Source organism: Oreochromis aureus, linkage group 12 (assembly GCF_013358895.1).
Source record: "Oreochromis aureus strain Israel breed Guangdong linkage group 12, ZZ_aureus, whole genome shotgun sequence".
In the NCBI taxonomy this organism is placed as follows: Eukaryota; Metazoa; Chordata; class Actinopteri; order Cichliformes; family Cichlidae; genus Oreochromis; species Oreochromis aureus.
The window spans coordinates 36,477,849-36,500,379 of record NC_052953.1 but is presented as its reverse complement, the minus strand read 5'-3'; the positions used below and the strand labels follow the sequence as shown (position 1 = coordinate 36,500,379).

Sequence of the window (22,531 nt, the reverse complement as noted above, 5' to 3'; positions counted from 1 at the left end):
AAGGATGTTTTCACCTCAGGTGTTCAATGGACCAGTCTCTTCAGTACTTTCATGAAATGTGAGGCACAGTTAAATCCAGGCGGTGACTTATTATTGGCAGCCACATCAGGATGAAAACCAAAACTACTTCTTAAGCACGTCTTACTTTTTTTATCTATATTTCTGAACTTACGGGTCATACTGGGGCAGCTCTGCTTTTGAATGTAACACAGACATACTGACACACCATCATTTCCTTGAATTACATTTTTTCACCCATTTTCAAAACCAACAAATTCTGTTTACAAAAGAAAATATTTAATAAAAAACAACTACACGTACCACAATTCTGGACGCTGATGAATACAGGAAACACAACAAACGTTTTCTGTCAACATTGTGTTTAAAGAAAAATGGTACAGGTATAAAATAAAGTAACACAGAAACCAGTGGATCCACTACCATCTGCCTACAGGGAACCAGTCGTCTTTATGAACGCTCCAATGCGTTAATAAAGGTGCAAACAGGCAGGAAGTTTATGGGTTTAAAGCACACCGTTCTTACGGTTATACAGAAAATGGTATTCTGAGATTATAATCGTTCATATGACGTTTTCTCTCATATCCTAATAGTTCCAATTAAATCCTCATTTCTGGAGCGAGAGTCACAGGACACCTGCTCAAAAATGTATCTTTGTTGCTAAAAGTGAAGTTTTTCTTTGTTTCATGTTGTGATGGATTCACACAGCCTTAATGTGTCCACACCAACATTTATTAGCACAATATTCAGTTTCTGAATTGAAAAAGTACAAAGTGACCTAAAAATATTCTGCGTCCCTCTATTTTTGTCTTTTTAATTTTAACAATTTCATGTGGCTATCTTTGAATTGAAGATGCAGCCACTTCAGAAAGCTGAGAGACTCCCTGAGACTGGCTGGGTGTGGAAATGAACAGAAAGCAGATTAATGTTGTGATGGGACCGTCGCTGCTCTGTGGCTGGGAGACAGTGTGTGTGTGTGTGTGTGTGTGTGTGTGTGCGCGCGCACTGCAGGTTCAATGAGTGGACTCAAACAGGAAATGTCTGCACCTGAAGTTTTACACCAACACATAAACATTTCATTGACACATCACATCCTCTGAACTGTTCATACGTGTTAACACACTAAAAACACGGGAACGGCTCAAAGTCTGGATTTAGTTTGTGAGAATGATGACATCATCACTGTTTGTTTTCACATTTAAATGACTCATGATGTGGGCGGGACTGACGGACAAACAGAAGCATGGCTGAGGGTGTGGATTCAACAGCCGGCCGTACGTGATGATGACACCAATAATAACTGCACGTCTGTGACATGGACTAATGTTAATGAGGCAGCAACACAGCAGCATTAGAACAGGCACAGACGTGAGCTTTGATTACATCGATGCTTTGCCTGCTGTGACAAGGCGACATGTCTTCTGTGTGTTCAACTATGGAAACTATTAAACGGGAAACACAGACAGAGTATGTGAAGAATGTCAGGACGTCACTGTGAACATAGTGAAGGTGTATACATCACATGTAGCCCTGAGATTAACATCCACCTGAACACCTCACTCTGAGAGCACGTCACTGATTCCTTTACAAACACAAAGCAGTTCATTAAATTACAGTGAAGTTTGAGTTGCAGGCAGCTGGAACCTTTAATTACAACTCTGTGTAACTGAAACCTGTTAAATTCTTATTGCTCTGATTCATTTACTGTATAATAGAACACACAGTTTGTGTTGGTATGAGATGAAATCCACCCTGTAACAACGTCCACAGACACCACCAGAGCTGGAAACAGCTCAGTCCACTGTCTGTGTGGGGAAACACCCACTCACTGTGACAGCGTCTTCTTAGTCCAGCCCAGAGCAGTGGGTCCACTCTCAGTCCACTCCACACTGACGAGGCACACAGTTCCAATTTACATGAAAGGAAACAAATCGCTACAACAGCTCGGTGTTGTAAATGTTTCCAGTCCTGGTGTGACAGGACGACGTTCACAGAGCTCAGGCTGAAGGTTTTCCTTTGAAAATATAACCATGTATGGACACAAGACTGTCCGTGTCACCGTGTAGAAAACAAAGTTCAGACAATCGACTAAAACAAAAAATGACATTTTTGTTTTATGTACATCTGTATGCATGTTATTAAAGGACCTGACCATGAACAGCAAACATGACGTGACATGATTAACTCTCATATCTTCAGTTAATGTGGTCCATGGCATTTATCATGCTAATGCTAGCATTGTTAAAAACAGGGCTCTGCCATCATCAGAGTGCTCGTGTGGAAAACTGAACATTTACAATATTTCACATTAAAAACAAAACCAGGCTCCATCAGGTCCAGTATGGCGTGGCTCAATCGAGTGAAATGATATCCGATGTGCCGCCGTCAGCCCCTCCTCCCGTGCCACCCCCCCCTCCTGTGAGGACCCTAGTGTCATGGAAGGAGCTCGCAGCATGGCTGATGGCGTCATAGTGGCTGCTGGATGAGGAAACCAAGGCTGCGCTGCTGGTTGCTGCAGCTGCATTTTGCATGCTGCTCGTCAGGTTATCCAAGAACATCTGAGGCGGGTAATGCTGCGCAGAGAGACACGCTGGTCAGATCAACATCAGAGTGAATGAAAAGTCTAAACGTGTCGTTAGGAATTCAAAAAACGCGTTTCCACTTCAGTGTGTTTGACTTTTTCTTACATGAAACTTTTACACTGAATCTGCACTGCTGGTAAAACTAAGACATCACTCAGTCATCACAGTGTAACATAAAGACAGTTAAACCTGAGTCGCTGTGGATCAACTGCACCTGGTGAAAGTGACAACAGGTGTGCAAACAAGGCAACGAGACCAGTGTTTCAGGCGCTGCCTGTCGATGCTGTCCTCGTCCAGTTCAATTTAAATGGTACTTACAGTCACAAATGATAACACTTGTATTAAGGTGAATGAAAGGTCACCTTGATATGAGAAAACCCAACAATCAGATGAGCAAGGACTTTGGCAACAGCAGGAAGAAAAAACTCCCTTTTAATAGGGAGAAACCACCAGCTTGGATGGGTGAGGGTTGGAAAACAGCTGCACTGAGGTCTAGCAGGACAAGCACAGAGATGAGTCCACTGTCAGAGGCCATAAGAAGATCATTTGTAACCTTCACTAAAGCTGTTTCTGTGCTGGGCTCTAAAGCCTGCTGTCATTAGCTGACTGATGGCTTTTACGTAGTGGTTTAACTACTGCCAGCCACACGTGTCCTATTAGCAGAGGTGATCATATTTAAGGTAAATATAAATATTCAAAACAGGAAAAACCCAGAATGAACTGCTCATTGGTCATGCAGCACGTTTTACTGCATATAACATCTGTCAAAGAAAAAAAACACTAAAACTAATTGACGTGGCATATTAAAAAGATTTGGACTTCCACATCTCCGTGGTGTGGAGCTTCTACAGCTCTGCTCCCTAACAGCTCCATATCCTGTCCTATTCATTCTTTTCATCTACATAATAAAAGTCCTTTCCTCCTTCCTTAGTGTGCAGCCTCCCATACGACTCACCACAACCCTTGTTGTGCATTTGCCACCTGTCTTCGCTCTGCATCTACTCTTCCAGTACACTTTGCCTTCAGTGGTCTCACAGAAGAGTTCAAGGTGGCACGCACAAGAGAAGCCCTACAGCACAGAGATTCCAAAGACTGCAAGGTAACATCAGCAGGCATCGAGGTGAGGAGGTAAGGAAGAACGTGGAAGGCCGAGAAGGCAGTTGAGGTGGCAGAGTCACGCCTAAGGCAGAAGACACTGGTGGGGGTCTCAGCAACACGGGGAGCAGGCTTGGGGTACTTCCCAAAGGCCCAGGTCAGCAGGGCACAGGGAAAGGAGAGACACCAGCTACTCCAGGAAGAGGTCCGAGCAGGTGTGGAGGAGGAGAGAGCAGGGCCGGAGGTCTCAGGCAGCAGGGAGCGTGGACAAGGTAGGAGAGTACCTTGCAGCACAAGGTCACCTAGGCAAACATCATGCAGGCAGACTTCCACCGGATCCGATTCCTCGTGCAGGCAGTATATGACACTCTGCCAAGCCCAGTAAACCTCCATGTGTGGGGGAAGAGCGGGACACCTGCCTGTCCCCTGTGCTCTGGAAGAGGCACCATAGATCACCTCCTCAGCAGCTGCCCAAAGGCCCTGGCCAATGGTCGGTGTCCTTGGCAACACGACCAGGTGCTCAGAGTAGTTCCTGAAAAGATTGCCTCAGCAATCAGTACCAGCAAGCACCATCACGCTCTGACGAAGGCAATCTCTTTTATTAAGGCTGGAGAGAAAGCCCAGGTGCGCCCACATTCAACATCGGGCCCCCAGACACAGCCTCTAATTGGCTGACCTGGGTAAACAGCTAAAGTTCCCCCAGCACATTGTAAAAACATCCCTCCAGCCAGACATGATCATCATTTCTGAGGCCTCAAAACATCTGATCATGCTGAACTCACAGTGCCCTGGGAAACACGCCAAGTACCAGGAACTACTGCAGGAGTGCAGGATAAGGGGCTGAAAGACTTTCTATGAGCCCATAGACGTGGGATGTAGGGGCTGTGCAGGACAATCACTCTGCAAAGTCCTGGGTCGGCTGGGTGTGGCTGGGGCAGCCAGGAAGAGGGCCGTCCAGGCTGTGAGCGAAGCGGCAGAGAGAGCCACAGGGTGGCTGTGGATTAAGAGGGCTGATCTGTGGGTAGCTACTTGTGCGCAAGTCGGGGCCTGATCACCCCCAGCTGGGTCGCCTGGGCGAGGGTGTATGATGCTGCGAGACCCGAAACACCTGATGACCCCAGGATACATCACTGAAGATGCGTGCCGGGAGATGTTTCTTGCATAGTGCCTCTGCCAACCTCTTCATTTACGTACTATGTGGCTACTATGTTTGTATTTTGAGACATGTTATTCTGTTTTCCACAGAAACATTTGTACAGATTAAGAGTTGTTTCACTGCTACCAAGCTGACCAGTAAAAGCTGTTGCCATGAAGTGTAGTTACAGTTTTGGGAGACAGTTGCTTTATCATCTAAATCTGTGCATTACATAAAAGAGCCAAGCTTTGAATCTTGGAATTTTGTAACATTTGCCACCGCTGTCATATCCACTCTAACTGAAACAAACAGAAAAGTCTACATGTCAGGAACATAATGAGATTCTGTCGATCTGCTGCTACATTCAGTTCAGACAGCATTTAAAAAAGGGGGAAAACATAAAACACATACCTGTGGATCAGTTTGAATTAAGGAAAACAGATCCAGACCTGTAAGACAGAAGAATCAGATTTTGAACAGTATTCATGTGCACATAGCTGACAGTCAGTGAGTGTTTCTCTGACTCACTCTGCATATCTGTGGGGATGGAGGCCAAGGCAGAAGGATGGAAGGGGACTGCATAGTCAGCCAGTGTGGAGTTCAGATATGACGGGTCCAGGGCCTGGACGTTTGGCACTCGCACAGTGGGCTGGTAGCTCAACACTCTGAGAACATCAAAGCAATGAGGAGCTTTAGACAAACACACAGCTGATGAGCAGACATGTAATTATCGACATGCTGGTGTACAGCGCTGTCAGACCAGATGGTTCATGGTAAAACTGACACATGGAGATGATGGCTCACCCCTTTGCATGCATCTCCTCATTCTTGGAAATGTAAACGCAGCGTTTCTTGGGTGGAGGGTCTTTGTCCTCTTCATCATCAGAAGAAGAGCTTTCTATAGTCAGATCAATCACATCCGCCCTCTTGGTGTAGCTGGGCTCAGTAGAATGAGGGGCCACCGATGGTTGACGCAAAGGAGCAGAGGCTGAAAGGTAAAGGTCACCTGACATGAGTTTTCTCGCCCCGTCCCAAGAAAAGACCGAAAGCAATAATTTTCACATCTTTCAAAGAGCTGACTTTAATCTGGTTACTACAGGTGAGGTTTCAGCAAACAGACGGTTTATGGTTAAAAACCAAAACTACATCAGCATGTATGGAGCTAGGCCACTCTGGAAGCTCTTTAGTCCATTAGTGGACTTAAAGGTTGGGACACTGGGAGAAGATGATGGTCTGTTATTACTGATCCTCGTTGGAGGTTTGTTGGACACACAGTCGGGTTTCTGCTGCCTCATCTTCCACCCCCCCACCCCCCTCGTATGTCTCCTCAGCCGTCCCAGGCCTTATCCTCCTTTCTTCATCATTCACATTCAAAGTTTCAGCAGTTTCCTGCTCTGTATTATTGTAGACTGTTTATCTTACGATATAAAGCGCTTTAAGATAACTTATGTTTTGATTTGCTGATATATAAATACAATTGAATTAAATATTTAATTTATTTATTTAACAAAGCTCCTAAATTTTCAAAGCAGTCACTGACATTTGTTATAACACACAAACCTCTGCAGCCTTGACCATCTTATAGGCCAGTACTGTGTGCCCATAGGAGTAGCATATACATGAATCCACCACACTATTAGAATCAAATCAAAGCTGCCAGGCGTGGAGCGGATGATACTTACTGTCCACCTTTGGAACGGACTGAGTGGGGATCTTTACAGCTTCTTTCTTTGGTCTCATTGGGCACCACGTCCCATCCTCCTGGAACTTGATTTCATCCACGTCCGAGCAGTCATTCAGGATCTCCAAGAACAAACTTTTAGTACAAGATAAAGAGACACAGAGAGAGAGAGCGAGAGAGAGAGAGAGGTAAAACACTGATGCAAAGTAACTTTACATTAACTTGTTACACAGGCTGACAATACTGTGTCAGTATTAGAGATGTCCAAACATCTTTTATGGCAGTTCAATCTGATTTCATCGGTATTGATTAAATATGCATCTATGCATGCACAGTGAAAATTACATGTATATTCATTATATGTGGAATACAGTGCTGTGCAGAAGGCTAAAGACGTGCCTCAGCTTTGATATTTTGCTTGGAAGATAAATGGCTGCAGAGAGTCATTCAAACGTGCACTAAAAATCTAAACATTGTATAAAAAGCAAAAACAGTTTATAGTTAAACTCATATTTAGTATGAACACATTTATTCTCAGACAGTGTGAACTCTCTTAGAAAGCGTTCCTGTAATTCCTTCAGCAGTCTTCAGGAATAACTCTCTGGAGTCTTACTGACTGCTCAATGATCCAGGTCAGGAAATCCCAGGAAGCTGATTCTGTTCATCTGGATGTTTTCAGTGGGAGGAATGTTTCGTCATCCTCCAGGTGACTCCTTCAGTCTCACCTGACTGCAGGTTTGCAGGACATTTGTGTAATGACTGAAACCAGCAGCACAGATTAAAACTGGGCTGAGGTCAGTTTCACAAACTTGGGTGTAAACGTCGAATGACAACATTACCCCATCAGTCTTTTATAGCTGAGGGGGGAAAATGAGAAGGATGTCTTGTATTTGCAGCAAAGAGAAACATTCTTCCTTCTTTCAGCTGCTCCTGTTGCCACAGGTCTGCCTCCATCTCAGCCCAACATCCTCTTCTGTCACACCAGCCCTCTCCGTGTCCTCCTTCAGTACATACATGAACCTTGTCTGTGGTCTTCCTCTGGTTCTTCTGCCCTGTCACTCCTACCACAAACCTCGCTGTGCTCATATATGTCCTGCTCCACCCTCATGTAGGACCACACTTGCTCTCAGTATGTTGTCTCTGGCTCCACAGAGACAGTAAGCTCCTGTTTAAGAAGTTTTCAATACACTTCCTTCACTTGCACTCCCATCTCTATCCTTCAATCTCTCGTCCTAGCCAATGGATCTTTTCTCCAGCCTCAGATGAAGCCTTTTCTTTTGCCGCTCCTCTCGTGGCTGCACACCTAGCCTCCTGTCTACATCCCCTCCCAGACTATCTGCTGAGCTCTTCCTTTGGATACCTTCTCATTCCACCACCAAGTCTCCTTGTCCTCTTTCCTCTATCCAGATAATATCCCAAACACCTTCTTGGCAGTTGTGCTGTAGTGCTTCAGTCCAACCCGGACCCCAACTCTTTGCAAAGGTCAGCCTTCAGCTTCCACCACGTAATCCTTGCCTCCGCCTTCATCCATCCTATACTGCCTAGGTAGACTCTTTCTGGCCACCACCTTACAGTGTCCTACCTCTTCAGAAGGTACCTTTAAATAAGATGTAATCTACCTGTGTGAACCTGGCTCTCCTCATATATTACCTCCATCTTATTAAAGTGTTTGTTCAACAAAGCTATTTCCATCCTTCTCCAAAATCCACCACGATCCATCCTCTTGCATTTCTCTTCTTAACATCAAACCTACCTAACCTCTCATCACCTCTGTTCCTTTCATTAACATCTTCTCCAGTCACTAACCTCTCTCCCCTGGGGACACTAACATGTCATCACACTTACCCCAGAGTTTCATTCAGCCTGTGGGGCAGACGGACTGACCACATTCAGTGTCACATTCATGGTCCCAGCTTCAATTCAGTGTTATTTATACAGCATCACATCACGACAACAGTCGCCTCGAGGTGCTTTATATTGTAAGGTAGATAGGTAGGTAAATAACACTGAGCTGAGCCTCACTATAAATTTGGCCAAGCCCACCCAGGCCTGATCCAAGTCACCAACAGGTGGACCTCAGTCATCAGTCCGCCTGAGTATCTGACACATACGGGCACCAAAAGGTGCATAAAGCACACATGGATGATTGTTCAGTGTTTCACCAGCTGGACCACATCCTCATTTAGGCTTCACAGCATTTCTATTAGATAATGGCGGATGGGATGAGCAAGAATGAGGCTGCAGTTTGGGGAAGGCCTTACAGATGTCATGTTTCTGTGACGATGGCCTGTTCAGTTACCCATCAATGATGAGGCTCTCATATGCAGCCTTCTTGTCACACACAGGACAGATCCAGGTGGGTTTCTTCTCATTCATCTGCAGGTAGAGGGCAGCATCAAAACACTGCAAATGGGAGCACGTCACAGCCCTGCATGGCACTGTCAGTCGCATCTTACCCAGCTGCAGGACAAAACAAAGCTGAAGTTAGGCCGATGAATAAACACAGTGGGTCAGCACTCAGCTCATACATGAAACAGGAAATATGAGTGTGTGTAACACGTTATAGGTTCATGTGTCAACATGTGTGACGTATGTAAGAGTCAATTCATCAGCAGGTTTCTTCATAGTGTACGTGCATATGTGCACACTGGCATAACACTGAAGCTGCAGGGAGACTCAAACATACACCCTCAACTGGAATTGAAGGGAATTCCCTCTCAAACGAACACAGAGTTTAATAATTATAGCTGAGCAGGTTTTCTTTAACACTATGGCATTCACCTGACCTCGGGCCAACCAGACAGCAGGAAGCCCACAGTGTGGACACGTCTGTGGGCTCCAAGCTATAGAGCCATGAATGACATTTATCATTTGTTTACATATGAGCCAAGTCCAGATTTCTGTTAATTTTTTGGTTCATGTCATTTTTCTGCACCCTACTTACATGTTGACTGTTTTGTTATGAACGTGTTATGGCAGCACTGTTTTAGTTTGTGCTGCGGTCCAAATATGTTCATGTCCAAAGCCACATAACGTCCAATAGAACAGAAACAGAGTCTGACTGCAGTTCTATTTCAGTGCAGTTCTACAGTGAGGAGGGTTTATTGTGGAGCTTGTTAGTAACACTACATGTAGAGACCTCGTTCTGACTCATGGACTCAACACACACAGTGTTCAAACTTCAGGGAGCTTCAGTCAAACGTGTCACATGTTGCATGGCTGCTTATTTACCGGGCACATAAGAGACACTCGAAGGCTTGTTGTAGCAATCTCACTGTCTGGATCTGCTGTCAGCTTCTCTTTGACTGGAACACGGAGAGGAGGGCAAAATGCAAAGACACTGGTTAAAACACACACATGACAGGGGCTTCAACACATTTCTACACTATGAGCCTGGTCTTATACTCAGCTTTGTCTCCTGCCTGGACAAGAACATCTCAGGCTCAGGCAGGAGATAACTAAGAACATAACTGTCATGTCTCTACTGTTTGTCAGCATGACCTCACTGATGTCATGTGATCTACCTGAGTATCTACCTGAGTATACGCGGGAAACATAAGTGTGAGGAGGGTGAATGAAGTCGTAGTAAGACTGTAAAGCTGAGGCATCAGTGTTGTAGTCGCTCATGCAGCTCATGTTTGGGTGAAGACCTTTCAGAGCATCACTGTCTTTAGATTTGATTACAATCAGACCTGTACTGTGTCTGTGTGTGTGTGGGGGGGGGGGTTACTCTGTGAGTAACAAACTAATGTTGTTCCACTGTGGCGTCCTCTGTGAAATCCTGCTGCTCTGTAACTGTTACAGTAACAAGCTCATTATTACTCAGTGCTCTGGAGTGGTCTGGGTTCCTGATGCCCTTCATCCTCAGTCTTTGCAGGAGCAGGGGAGACGTCAGCTGCCTCACCAAGTACACAGACATGGAATAGGTCTGAAACAAAGAGGGCGGTGGGTCATAATCAGTGTGAAACAGCAGGAGTCAAACACACGCTCAGAATTAAAATGACATCAATAACAGTAAAGAACAATAGATGTTCAATGAGAAAAAAGGGCTTTAGCTATTGATGCTTCTCATTGTCACACTAATAATAACAACAGAGACACTTCATACACAGTGTGGATCACTGATGTTTGGCATCAGATAAAGTCTCGCGTCTCGACAACATCACATACACATATCTGTCTGTTTCATGTCTACAGTGAGTTTCTCTTTAACAGGTTTTTCCTGCTGTGAGTCCCTGCAGCCTGAGCCTGATTGGTGTTTCTTCCAATTCTGCTGTTTTGCTTTAGAGATGAGACTAGAACGATGTGACTGTAAATGTGTTTCTTTAAAGAGAAGTGTGTGTGTGGCAGTATCCAGATTACAACCCTGTGAATTCAGAGAGCTCCTCCCCCCGGCGTATGGATTGATGTCTTCAGTCTGACAGTAATTTTCCACGTGAGCTCATTTTCTGCACATGTATTGCTGACTGAGACCTGCTGTTCTACCTCCACACATCACAGCACATAAACATAAGCATGCTTAAAACATTTCAAACTTGAGCTTTTTCTCTTACCTTTCCAATTTCAGGTGCCCATGTCACTGAAATCTGATTGGGTACTGCAGATGAGAGTCTAACAAGGGAGGTAATGTTGAGTGGTCTTCCTGGTCTCTTCTGTTCCACGCCATTTTTTGGTGGCGGTGCGTAGCCCTGCAGGCAGAAATCCAACGTTAGCATATTCACAGTATAAAGTTTGCCTGGCTTCTTGTTTGACTGCAGTACAACAAGCACTTACTGGCAAAGGAAACAGTTTTCCATTGACCTTTATGCAAAGACTGTTGGGGTAATTGTCCTCCTGAGGGCAGCTCGTCTCTGATAAACAAAACCTGAAAACACACAGAAACATTTCAGAGCCCAGTACGAAACTTTAGATCACTCGCAACTACGGATATACTCAGATATACTCGGATATAGTCAGATATACACAGATATACTCTATTTAGGTAACTGATACTTCATCATTACTCGTAACTGAGAAGTGAGTTGAGCCTAACCGGTGTAGGAGAAATAAGACAGAGCTGTATTTATATTTAAAAATCTGGACAATAATGTTTTTTCTGAAACGCGAACAAGATTTGTTACAAGCAGTTATTTATGAATGTTTACTGTGATAATATGACAGAAATAATCTGGTTTTATTGTCACAGGAAGTCAGGGATCAGTCCCAGTGTGTTCAGATCAGCGGGCTGATGTTTCTAACACTAACATCTCACAGTGGACGATATAACGGGGGTCAGGCTCTAATGTAAAGGCCTCTTCACACCGACCGCGCTATCTCACCCGACATATATATATATATATGAACCAAGCTGGAGCTTTCAAATCAACAGATCTGACCAATCAGATCACAGCATTTGGTAACAGGTGCACTCGTAGCTCAAATCTCGCACTGGTATGAATATTCAATGATATGGAAATACAGTTTGTAGCTCAGACACAGCTAGACGCTGCTCTGGGTCCATGTGAATGACCTCAAACTGCCATCCTGAAACATGTATGAGAGCCAGCACACAGCCTCAGTGTCCAAACTACGCTGTGATATTCTCCATGTTGCTGCCTGCTTGTGAGAACTGGAGGAACTCGGAATCTCTGCTTCCTCCTTTTCTCCCTCAGGAACATCAGGACCAGCTCATCATCGCTTCAGCTTCTTTCTTTTTTTTCAAACCGTTCCTTTTTTGAGGACGAATTTTCCTCAAAATTCAGTGTTTATAGGTCACACATCAGTTTGGATTGATCAAATCTGGAATGTCATGTTGTCTTTAGGCACTGTGTTCGGTGTGTAACGGGCTCTATAAATGTCACTATAAGTGTTTACAGAAAACTGTGAACATCCTCACCTCAGCTGAATCTGAACCATATAGTCTCTCCTCCCACCTGGTAGAAAGTCTCTGAAAAAGTTTAAATCAGTTAAAGTCGATTTTAAAAACTTTTTTCAGTTACTGCAGATGAACCGACCAATCAGGAAACAGGCTTACCGGGAGATGCACACTTCTCTAACTTGTTGTGGCGTCAACGCAAAGATAAAATATTTTTCCTGGTGGTACCTCTGTGCTGTACTCGCTCCTGTCAACAGAAAGCAGGGCTGTCAAGTCAGGTTACAACACACACACACACACACACACACACACACACACACACACACACACACACACACACCGACCTGTTTCAGTCTGCATCCTTAAAGTTCGCCCTCTCTGCTGCTCTCAAACAACTCATGTGCTAATGCTGTTCCTGCACTTCAGTTCCTGTTCCATGATGGTAACAGCAGTAACACCTCCAACACCATCATGCTGAGCAAAAGGCTCCACAGCAGCGTGTGCTCAGCCCACTACTCCTCACCCAGCTGATCCACCAACCAAATCATTGGGTTCCCAGATGACATGGCAACAGTGGGCCACAGGAGTGAGGTTAGCCATGTGGTCCAGTGGTGTAAAAACAAATCTCTCCTCCTGAATGTAGAGAACACCAAGAGACCTGAGGTCACTGAGACTATCCAAGCTGCTGCTGTGCATTGGTGGCCTGAGAAGGCTCAAACTCAGCTGTGCTTACTTTGTAAGCAGGAGAGCACGAGTCCCACCTCGCATCACGAGTCCCACCTCGCATCACGAGTCCCACCCCGCATGATGTCATTAAGAGTTTCCTTAATGGCTGCATCACTGTGTGGTACACAGGCTGAACATCCATCTGCCTGAAGCCCCAGAGAGGCATAGTGAACACAGGCAGCAAGATCCTCCGCCCCCCTCCCCACCCTCAACACCCGCAGAGCCACCAGCATTGCTGTTGACGCCTCCCAGCCTCCACACTCCTCCTGCCTTTGGGAAGGAGGTACCAGGGCATCCAGAATCTGTCTTACAGACTGCTGTACATGCAAATACATGCTGTTTTTGTAGCTAATATTTAGAGTTGAGTTTATTGAGCTGACGTCTTTTCTTGGTCTGCCTGTCCAAGTTTTGGATTTGTTCATCATTTTTCATATTTCTGGGTATATAAAAACACACTTTTGGATTTAAACACCTGTGTCCTTGATGCTGTTGATGTGTGATTAACTGAAATTACAAATAGATTTTTGGGACTAGGACAATCAAATTAATTACCTTTTCAGTCCTCTAGATGGCAACGTTGTGTACTGATTGTCAAGCAGACGGGACAATTATGAGCCAAGTATACTCACTCCATCAGTCATGTTGGGACCAATTAAACTAGTACTGAGGGTATAAAATACTCACTGCAGTATTCTCCTGAACGACAGGAGTCACCACTCACACTAAAAGCCCACATCAGCACTGCTGTTCAATTCAGTTTTATTTATAAAGAGCCAAATCACAACAACAGCCGCCTCAAGGCGCTTTATATGTACGGAAGGAAACTCAAAACTGGAAGGTTCAAAGGTTTTTCCCGCATTCTTGCAACATGTAGATAAGGTCTAGATTACACCCCACTGTGGAGAGGAACACCTGGTAGGGCCTGGGCCATATTATACCGTTCACGGTAATACCGGTACAATGTTAGGCAACAATAAGAAAATGAAATATCGCGATAGAATATGGGTAAAACGCGCATGCGCAGTGCCTTTGTTTTCATACGCACATGGCCGAAAAAGCACGGCGGCAACTGAGAATGAGAAGAGCGAAAGTGGATTCTTGAGTGAAACGATGAACCAGAATTGGTCTGTAAAAATGGAGCCACTTGAGTGATGTGGAACTGGTTTGGTGTTTGTCCGTCAGATACACAACGAAGCACATTTTTTTGTAGAACATGCAAGCCGGCCGTTGTTATTACCGTATTTGTCGGACTAAGGTGCTCGTAAATCTGGGAGTAATCTGGGTCCTAAACTCCGTCTGCTTCAGGTCCCAAAGTCAAACGAACACTGCTGCATCACTGAGAGTAAAAAACTGTCTAAATTCTTTCATCTTTAATAAAACGATCAGCATTGCTGCTTTACCAGGTGTAACTATCTAGTTTAACATCCAGGCATCCATGACAACAGAATTTATTACATTTAACGGAGTTAGAAGTTAGCAGGAAGTTAGCTCGCTAGTTTCCACCTAAGCATGATATAGCATGTTCTGACTGAGAGATTTCTGAAACATTCAAACGTACAGCTCTGCTATCACTTCCAACATAAATGAAGACAGGAAACTAAACAGCAGTGACGTTTGTAGGGTTACTGAAGTTGGGCTAGCTGGTATATAATGATGTGCTACGTGATCGCTAGCGACACAGCTATGTTAGCATAACATAAACACAGTGAAGCTCGAGGATGAACGCTAACTTTTTTCCACTTGATAAAAGTTAACGTGAGGGTTCCTGATGGTTAGGGACAAATGCAATCGCATGGCAGGATGCTGTAAACAGACCAAACTTCAGTCAGGAGAACAACTGAGATAATCCATCCACAATACGAGGTTAGTCACTAATATACTGCAACAACATGGGAATAGAGCAGCTGTGATGGAATACAGCATTAATGATCAATGGTACAGAAGTGGAGGAAGCAAGAAGAATGAGTTGAATAAAGTTTGATTTATCTGACTGCTTTGTTTCGCTTAATGTGCCTTATAATCCCGTGCACCTTATGGTCCGAAAAATACAGATTTGACTTTTTTATTTGGCACACTGCAGTTTAATGTTGCAAAGCACCTCTTTTTAACTTCAGTGGATATTATACATGGTTATGCTCAGGATATGTCAGCCCATTTCTACTGGAAATGCCTTTTGGTTAAACTTTCAGCAAGGAATTTGCATTTGCACTGTTAAATTTTTATATAGCTTTTTTAAGTGAAAATAAATGGATGGGGGTTTTTTGCACTAGTAAAGTTGTGGAGTTGTATTTTGTGTCGCAGAAATTATATCGTCAGTTATATCGTTATCGCAAATTTTCAAATATATATCATGATATATATTTTTGGCCATATCGCCCTGCTCTAACACCTGGAGACCTGATGCACTCATTTTTGCAGTACCTCTCTGAACTGTAAGTCAGGTCTGCCATCTGAGGCAGGCATGCAGATCAACACAGATCCAGTCTGACCACATTCATACCCAGAGGTGGCACAAGCTACTTAAGCAGACGTGCACATACTCGTAATAAGAAAGTACCCTGGTTAAAGTACTGTTTCTACCAGCTGTTCTTGTGCAAAGCTACCTGAATGTCATGCAACAGTAAAATGATATCAGTATATAGGAATGCAAACGTTACATCTCAGTCTGAATTCTAATAAACGTAGTCAGTTTGAATCAGTTATGTAGAACATGAGCAGAGACAAGGAAGATTTTTTTAAATGAGCTCTATTTCCTGTTGTAGAGGTGACTCCACACCTGCACAGCTAAATGAGTACAGTCAGGGTTTGAGGTGGGCGTCAGTGTGTAACAATACTCCAGTAGATTTCCTTAGTGTTCAGGCTGTGATCAGCTGACTTGCTGCTCTCTGTGGATGTACGCACCTGAATTCAACCAGATGTGAGCTGTCCTGGCTGATTTCCATCCTCTGCAGTGCTGTCTTTACATTAGACGGTTTAAAGTTGGTATGAAGGTTAAATTCAGTGAACTGATCTAAGAATTATCAGCCTACCTTCTAAACATCCCAGTTTACCCAACCTCGCCTCACAGGAAGTGCAGTATTCTCCTGAGCCATAGGTGTCACCACTCAGACTATATCACCATATCAGTGCTGATAGAGGCGAGGAAAAGTCAAAACTGGAAGTCAAGACTTTGCCGAGTGTTTTTGTTCTTTCCAAACTGTTCCAGCGTCTCCCTCTGTGTAGCTGCACATCTCTGAGCTCCTGTGCTGGAGCATCATTAACATGGGGGTAAAAGACTCTTCCACCCAGCTGGGCAACGCACCTGGTTGTAAAAAATCAAGACCAGTCGACACACCACAAAGTTTGTGACACATGATGTGATGTCAAACTTGGCGGCGCGGTGAGCGTGAGGGCCCCATAAATCATCCCTGCTACCCTCGATGTAACCTAACTGACCATGAGCAGCACTAACACTGGAGAAGCTCGACAAAGCTTCCAATTCACAGAGGAAGGAAATGACGCAGTTCATCCACCTGCTGTGAAAATGTCATGGAACAGGAAGTATGACACCCCTGTAATGGTTTATCTGGGCTACACTGGGCTCAGTTTACACGAGTAAAAGCCGACATTTCTTATCCTACTAACCTAATAAAACATTTGACTTTCAGTGTTGAAAACAAAGTGAAAGCAGACCTAGACTTGAAGGTTTGATCAGAACATCCAGCACATCGTAGAAGGGAAGAGGCTTCATCTGCACATCAGGGTGGACAGGGGGGATGAGAGGGGCTGGCTGCTGGAGATTCATGGTGGATGTGGGGACACACGGCTGCTTCACCCGTCTGTGTTACAGAACTTACTCCTGTTTAACATAGAGAAATGAATGAGTATTTACTACGGTTAGCTGTCAACCAACAGAGAACAAGCAGCAGTGATGGTTGGACCTCCATGGTTGGAGACAGACTGGTAACACAGCTCCTTCATACGTAAGCAGTGACAGACTGATACCGAGCCCAGTAACACGTCTCCACGGTACATGACTGAATATTAGCATAAAATAAAAACACATTAAAGTTTTCTACAGTCATGCTGACATATTCAAACATACTTACATACTTATAGTTATAGAATATTCATAACATACTTCACACTGTGTACATTATAACATACCATAATAGACCCATTTCTGTAATATACTTACACATCTCTATTATTGCTAATATATATTGTAATATATCTATATCACGACTAAAGCACTTCTGGATGGATGCAAACTGCATTTCGTTGCCCTGTACCTGTGACATGTGCAATGACAATAAAGTTGAATTCTATTCTATTCTATACTAATGCACTGAGTGAAAAAAGCACAACTGTGTGATGTAGCTCTGAGCGTACAGTAACATTTTTAGAATAATGTTGCATAAAAAAGAGGCCCTTTTATTAGTACTTTACAATATTATAACTGCAGGTGTTTTACCAACATATAACTGTTGAGGCAACAACATGTTGTTGCCTCAGGGTTTGACTGGAATAATAATGTCATAATGTGAATTCATTCATATCAGCTGATGTACAGCCGGCTGCTGTGAGAGGACGCCACAGTTTCTCTGGTTCAAACATTTTCCCAACAAATTCAACACCAGCTTGTTTTTACTGAACAAAGTGTTTGTTTGTGTCACTAAACTAGTCACATGTTGTCACATGACAACATGTGGGTTACTGACACACAGTAAGCTTCAGTTTACATGGTTATCAAGCAGAGACAAAACAGGACATTTCTGCCACGATCCCACAGCAGAGGGACGGGAGCTGATCAGGATATAACAAATCTCATATATACTACTCATAACATTACTTTCATGTTACTCTGTAAAATGATCTGAACACTGTCTCATAATCACAGTTTAACAATATAAGCTGAGGCTACAGCCCCACACACCAACACAGGTCCTATCCTGATGAGGACACACGTGATCTTTCTCTGAGTGTTTATGTATGAGCACAAGTCAAAGAGGAAACCAGGGGCCCGTTCTTCGTACCTCGCTTACTACATCCAAGATCAAATGACACATCCAAGATCAAATCATCGCGCTAACTTTGAGCTCGCTAATCCGGTTCTCCGAACACACCTGTTGTTGACGATTAGTATAGCTGGATGAAGTAATCTGAGATCACTGGGTGGCTTAAAAGGGGCTACGCATCGATAGTAGAAACATTGATCGGCAACCCTGTGATTGGTCGGCGAAGATGTCGAAGGAGCGCTCAGTATTTCACGGCAGCAGACCAAGAACTCTTGATTGAGGATTTCAGGAGTTTCAGAGTTTAATTAAAACGCAGGGGAACACTGCAAAGGCTGCAAAAGCAAGGAGAGAGGGCTGGCAGAAAGTTGCTGACAAATTAAACTCGTAAGTAATTTATTATATTATATTACATCATATCCTCTTTCACATTAGAGCCACAACAGGACCCACTAGAACATGGGAAAAAGTAAAAGTGAAATATAAGAATATTCTACAGAATGGTAATATTTATCACTTATATTGCTTTTAGTCTCTTGAAAAAGACCCTGAAATAATCTGTTTGTTTGTTTATAACAGCAACCAAGAAAAGGGCAGAGCAAATAAAGACAGGTGGTGGTCCTGCACCCCTCGTCACACCCGGCTTTTTGTACTGTGACATTTATTGACATTGTGGGTTTTTTGTGTGTAGTTTTACATAACACTCCATCACTTTTACCTGTTCCCATGCAAGGGTGACTGAAGCATGCACAGTAAGTTGGGATATATATATATATATATATATATATACACATATATATATTTATAGGGAGGGAGAGAGAGAGAGAGAGAGAGAGAGAGAGAGAGAGAGAGAGAGAGAGAAGGAAAAAGTAAATAATACCCTGACGGGAGAATCGATATCTCTCTATGAGCACACTGTCGCGCTGAGCTAAAGGATCCTGTCTATCCCGCAATATCCGCTGAATTCTGTAAACTCTCCTTATCAATCTTGCACCTTCCTTGCTCGCGTACAAACGGACAGGACATGGCTGCGACAGACTTCCCAAATCCACCTTCGCTTTTATAGCCGTGGTCTGTCATCTTGATTACACGAAGTAATTTTTATTACTACTCTAAAATATGAATTACATCTGAAATGATCAAATACATGAAATAGAATGATTAATAGTACATTTCGCTTTTTTTCGGAAATGACCTGTATGTATCTGTATGAAATCAATAAAAGAATCAAATGCTGCATTATCTTTAGTTACATTGATAATATTTATTTATGGTAAAACAGTGGGGAAATATCGCTGTTGCTTTCGTATAACTGCAGCGGACATACCTGAGTGGCCGCGATCTAATCCTGTTTACATAAAGTAAACCTGCTCCCGAGCAGGTTTACGCTTACGGATCTGTTGCTATGACAGCAAGTCCCAGATGAGCTTCGGAGAACCGAACGATCCAAGATCACGCGAAATCGTCAACATTTAAATCCGGCTAACTTACTTAGCGAGGTACGAAGAACGGGCCCCTGCACAAAGACACTTCAAAGTGATTCTACTGCAGAAACATGATCAGGTAGAAACCTGCAGCCTGACTGCTCATCAGTTGTTTGCAAAGAGCTGAAGTTGTGTTAACAGTGTGATTCTGTCCTGGAGCAGTCTCCACTTTATGCTCTCATCCTTTTGTGCAACAAAAATAAAAGTCATGTCCGCGCTGCAGACTGTGCTGCTGTGTTCCTCCTCCAACACACAAACTGAAATCAGCTGATCGTAGCGAGGGTGCAAGAACTGATAACTGGGATCTATAGGCAAACAGACTAACGATTCCAAGGAATCCTCGTTTCCCATCCCTAGAGGCAGGTGACATCCACACAGTAATTGTCTTTTTTCTGTTTGTTAAACATGCTGATCATCCTTCATCTAGTCTCCCGTTTAAAACACATTCTTACAAAATCTACTGGAATCCATCAGTGTCTCCCCTCAAATCTATGGTATCAACTTTAAAACATCCTACATCACCTCGTCCTCAAGTTATCACATTCCCAAGATTCCCAGATAACGTACTCTGACCTTTAGGTCGAGGTCACCGAGGTCGGAACTCATTACAAGATGTTGAGTAGATACACTTATGGTACAAAATGAAAATGCTACGTCGCTTCATTCTGTAGGTCTTCCATTCACACACTTTGGTGTCCCGCCCACCCGATGGGATGACAACAATACCCTACCAGCCTTTTTTTTTCTTTTAAAGTAAGGTCACGTGATATTTTGTGTGGCAACACTAACTCCATCGATACAGACAGGCCACAGGTCAATAGGATGCTGAATTCACTCCCTGCTCTCACACATGATCTCCAGACCTGCATCCACCTCTTCCCTCTGAGCCCCCCCCCCAAACACACAAACTCTGACCCACCACCATCACCCTTTCATTGACTGCCCCACTCCCACTGCACACGAACTTGCCCACAATCACTATGATTGTGTGGGACACTGCTGTTTAAATAATTGTGTAGTATTGTATTGTGTTGTACATAAGATTTTTTATTTTATTTTATTTTGTTTTTATTTCCTTTTCTATCTTTGTATGTTTAGTGTACACTGGGGGCCATGGGAGCACTGCAATTCCAAATTCCTGTGTACAACTGTACATATGATCTTTGACAATAAAGCTGACTTTGACTACTAAATGAGCGGGCCCATCTCACCTGAGGCAACCTTTCTGGACACACCTGCTTAGACTGACTGTGTCACTCAAACAGGTTGTTAAAGGTTAAAGGTCTAATTTATAAATGCAGGCAGATTTCCAAAGAATGAGTCTTTATCAACAAGGACAACTCAAAGGGATTCGACTGAGCGGGCTGCCAGGTGCTCTGGTTATAAGAAGGCTTCACAGCAGTAATAAGCAGTAATATCTTCATATGAATTTGTCTCTACGTGACAACAACATGTTATAGTGATTTATCACAGCTGCTGTATCATCAGGAATAATTTCAAACTTGACCTCATATAGTCACAGACTAACTCTGATGGCAACATTTATGACAGATACAGTGTTGGTGTGTTTGACAAAACTCAAACTATTTGACTGAATTAAACGGATTTGATGAAGTTTAACTTTGAGGATTTAATTTGCAAGATGACAAATGTCAAAGTTTATTATTACAATGTGGATTTGTTATATGTTTGAACTGAAAACTAGAGCGAAACAAAAGTACTTCAATCGTGTATTTCATTATGTTTTTAATGAATCCATTTGAACTTTTAAAAACCAGACACGTTTAAATGTTTGTCGCTCTGAATGAAAGTCACAGACGGAGAACAACAAACACAACTGATTCTACAACACAACATACACACATGATACACAACAACACAGCACGGCCAAGTGTCCATCTTAGTTTTTCCTTTGTCCTTTATCTGATCTGGGATCTTGTTTCAGTGTCACGTCCACGGTGAGTGAACCCACGACAGTGTGATGATCACATACAGACGCGGTGGCTGAGCGCTGGGTCAGGAATATTTAACACGACATGAAAACAGAGTTTCTGTAATCTCGTTACTAATAAAATAAAAAAAACGGATGTTTTAACATGTTTGTATACATCGTGTTTAACTCACAGCCTCGCGATAACTTTTGGCTAATCGGGTGCATGTAGTTTTTTCGATTAGCAGTTTGGTTTAAGTTTCCCACAGAAGCTATTTATTATGTTTATTACACCATACCTCACACTCATGATGTCTGCCACATACAACACGTACGTGCATTAAGACCGTGTGCGGACTTTAGAGGCATTCAGTTATAATAACAGCTGTTTGTTGGGAGCTAGCAGTGACTGGCTAGCCTGTGTTAGCATCAGGGCTACATAGTGAAACGTCCACGATCCCCGTGACTACGCTCATCCCTGCCTGTGGGCGCCCACCTCGCCCATCGCTCACCCAAACACACATCAGCTGTTTTCTTCGTTACAAGCTTCAACGTCAACACGAGTGACAGGTTGTGTTTTGTTTTCGCCTACCCGAAACACCACAGTCCTCGCCATCTTGTTGTTCCGGTCAGTGTGATCACTTCCAGGTGAAGCTACAGTGCGGTTCACTTTACAGCAGCTACAAGGAAACTCACAGTGAAGCCGTGTCACGACAACCACGCGAGTCTGAAAACTGCTGTTGTTTAACATGTGTTAGGAAATGGTCCCACAGCACGTGTCAAATCCTCGCTAATTTATATAGATTAAGAGAGTGAGACAGAGCTCTTTAAGGCCACCGAAGCAGGATGTACCACAGAGCTCATATGGGTCCCACTGTGGGCCCCTGGGACAGTCTGGGTACAGCCTGCCGTGGGTACACCCTGTGTGGGTACTGCTGCCGTGTCAAATGTGGCGCATTGCTATGGAGCTAAATTGGGATCCAAAGCTTTATTCATCTGGAAAAGTGATTTCCATCTGTTTTTGATATTTAA

The 22,531-nt window shown here is 43.6% G+C and overlaps 1 protein-coding gene across 1 annotated transcript; it reads right to left on the bottom strand.

The window, feature by feature from the left end:
- Nucleotides 1-728: 728 nt before the first annotated feature.
- Nucleotides 729-22,337, bottom strand: pias2 (protein inhibitor of activated STAT, 2). Its single transcript, XM_031740056.2, has 14 exons — nucleotides 22,092-22,337; nucleotides 16,764-16,929; nucleotides 12,525-12,612; nucleotides 12,387-12,437; nucleotides 11,285-11,375; nucleotides 11,065-11,199; nucleotides 10,334-10,439; nucleotides 9,743-9,816; nucleotides 8,811-8,971; nucleotides 6,513-6,646; nucleotides 5,635-5,818; nucleotides 5,359-5,495; nucleotides 5,242-5,279; nucleotides 729-2,591 (listed from the first exon to the last, which is right to left on the bottom strand). The coding sequence occupies exons 2-14, from the start codon at nucleotides 16,873-16,875 to the stop codon at nucleotides 2,370-2,372; spliced, it is 1,533 nt and encodes a 510-aa protein (XP_031595916.1). The 5' UTR covers nucleotides 16,876-16,929; nucleotides 22,092-22,337; the 3' UTR covers nucleotides 729-2,369.
- Nucleotides 22,338-22,531: the final 194 nt, after the last annotated feature.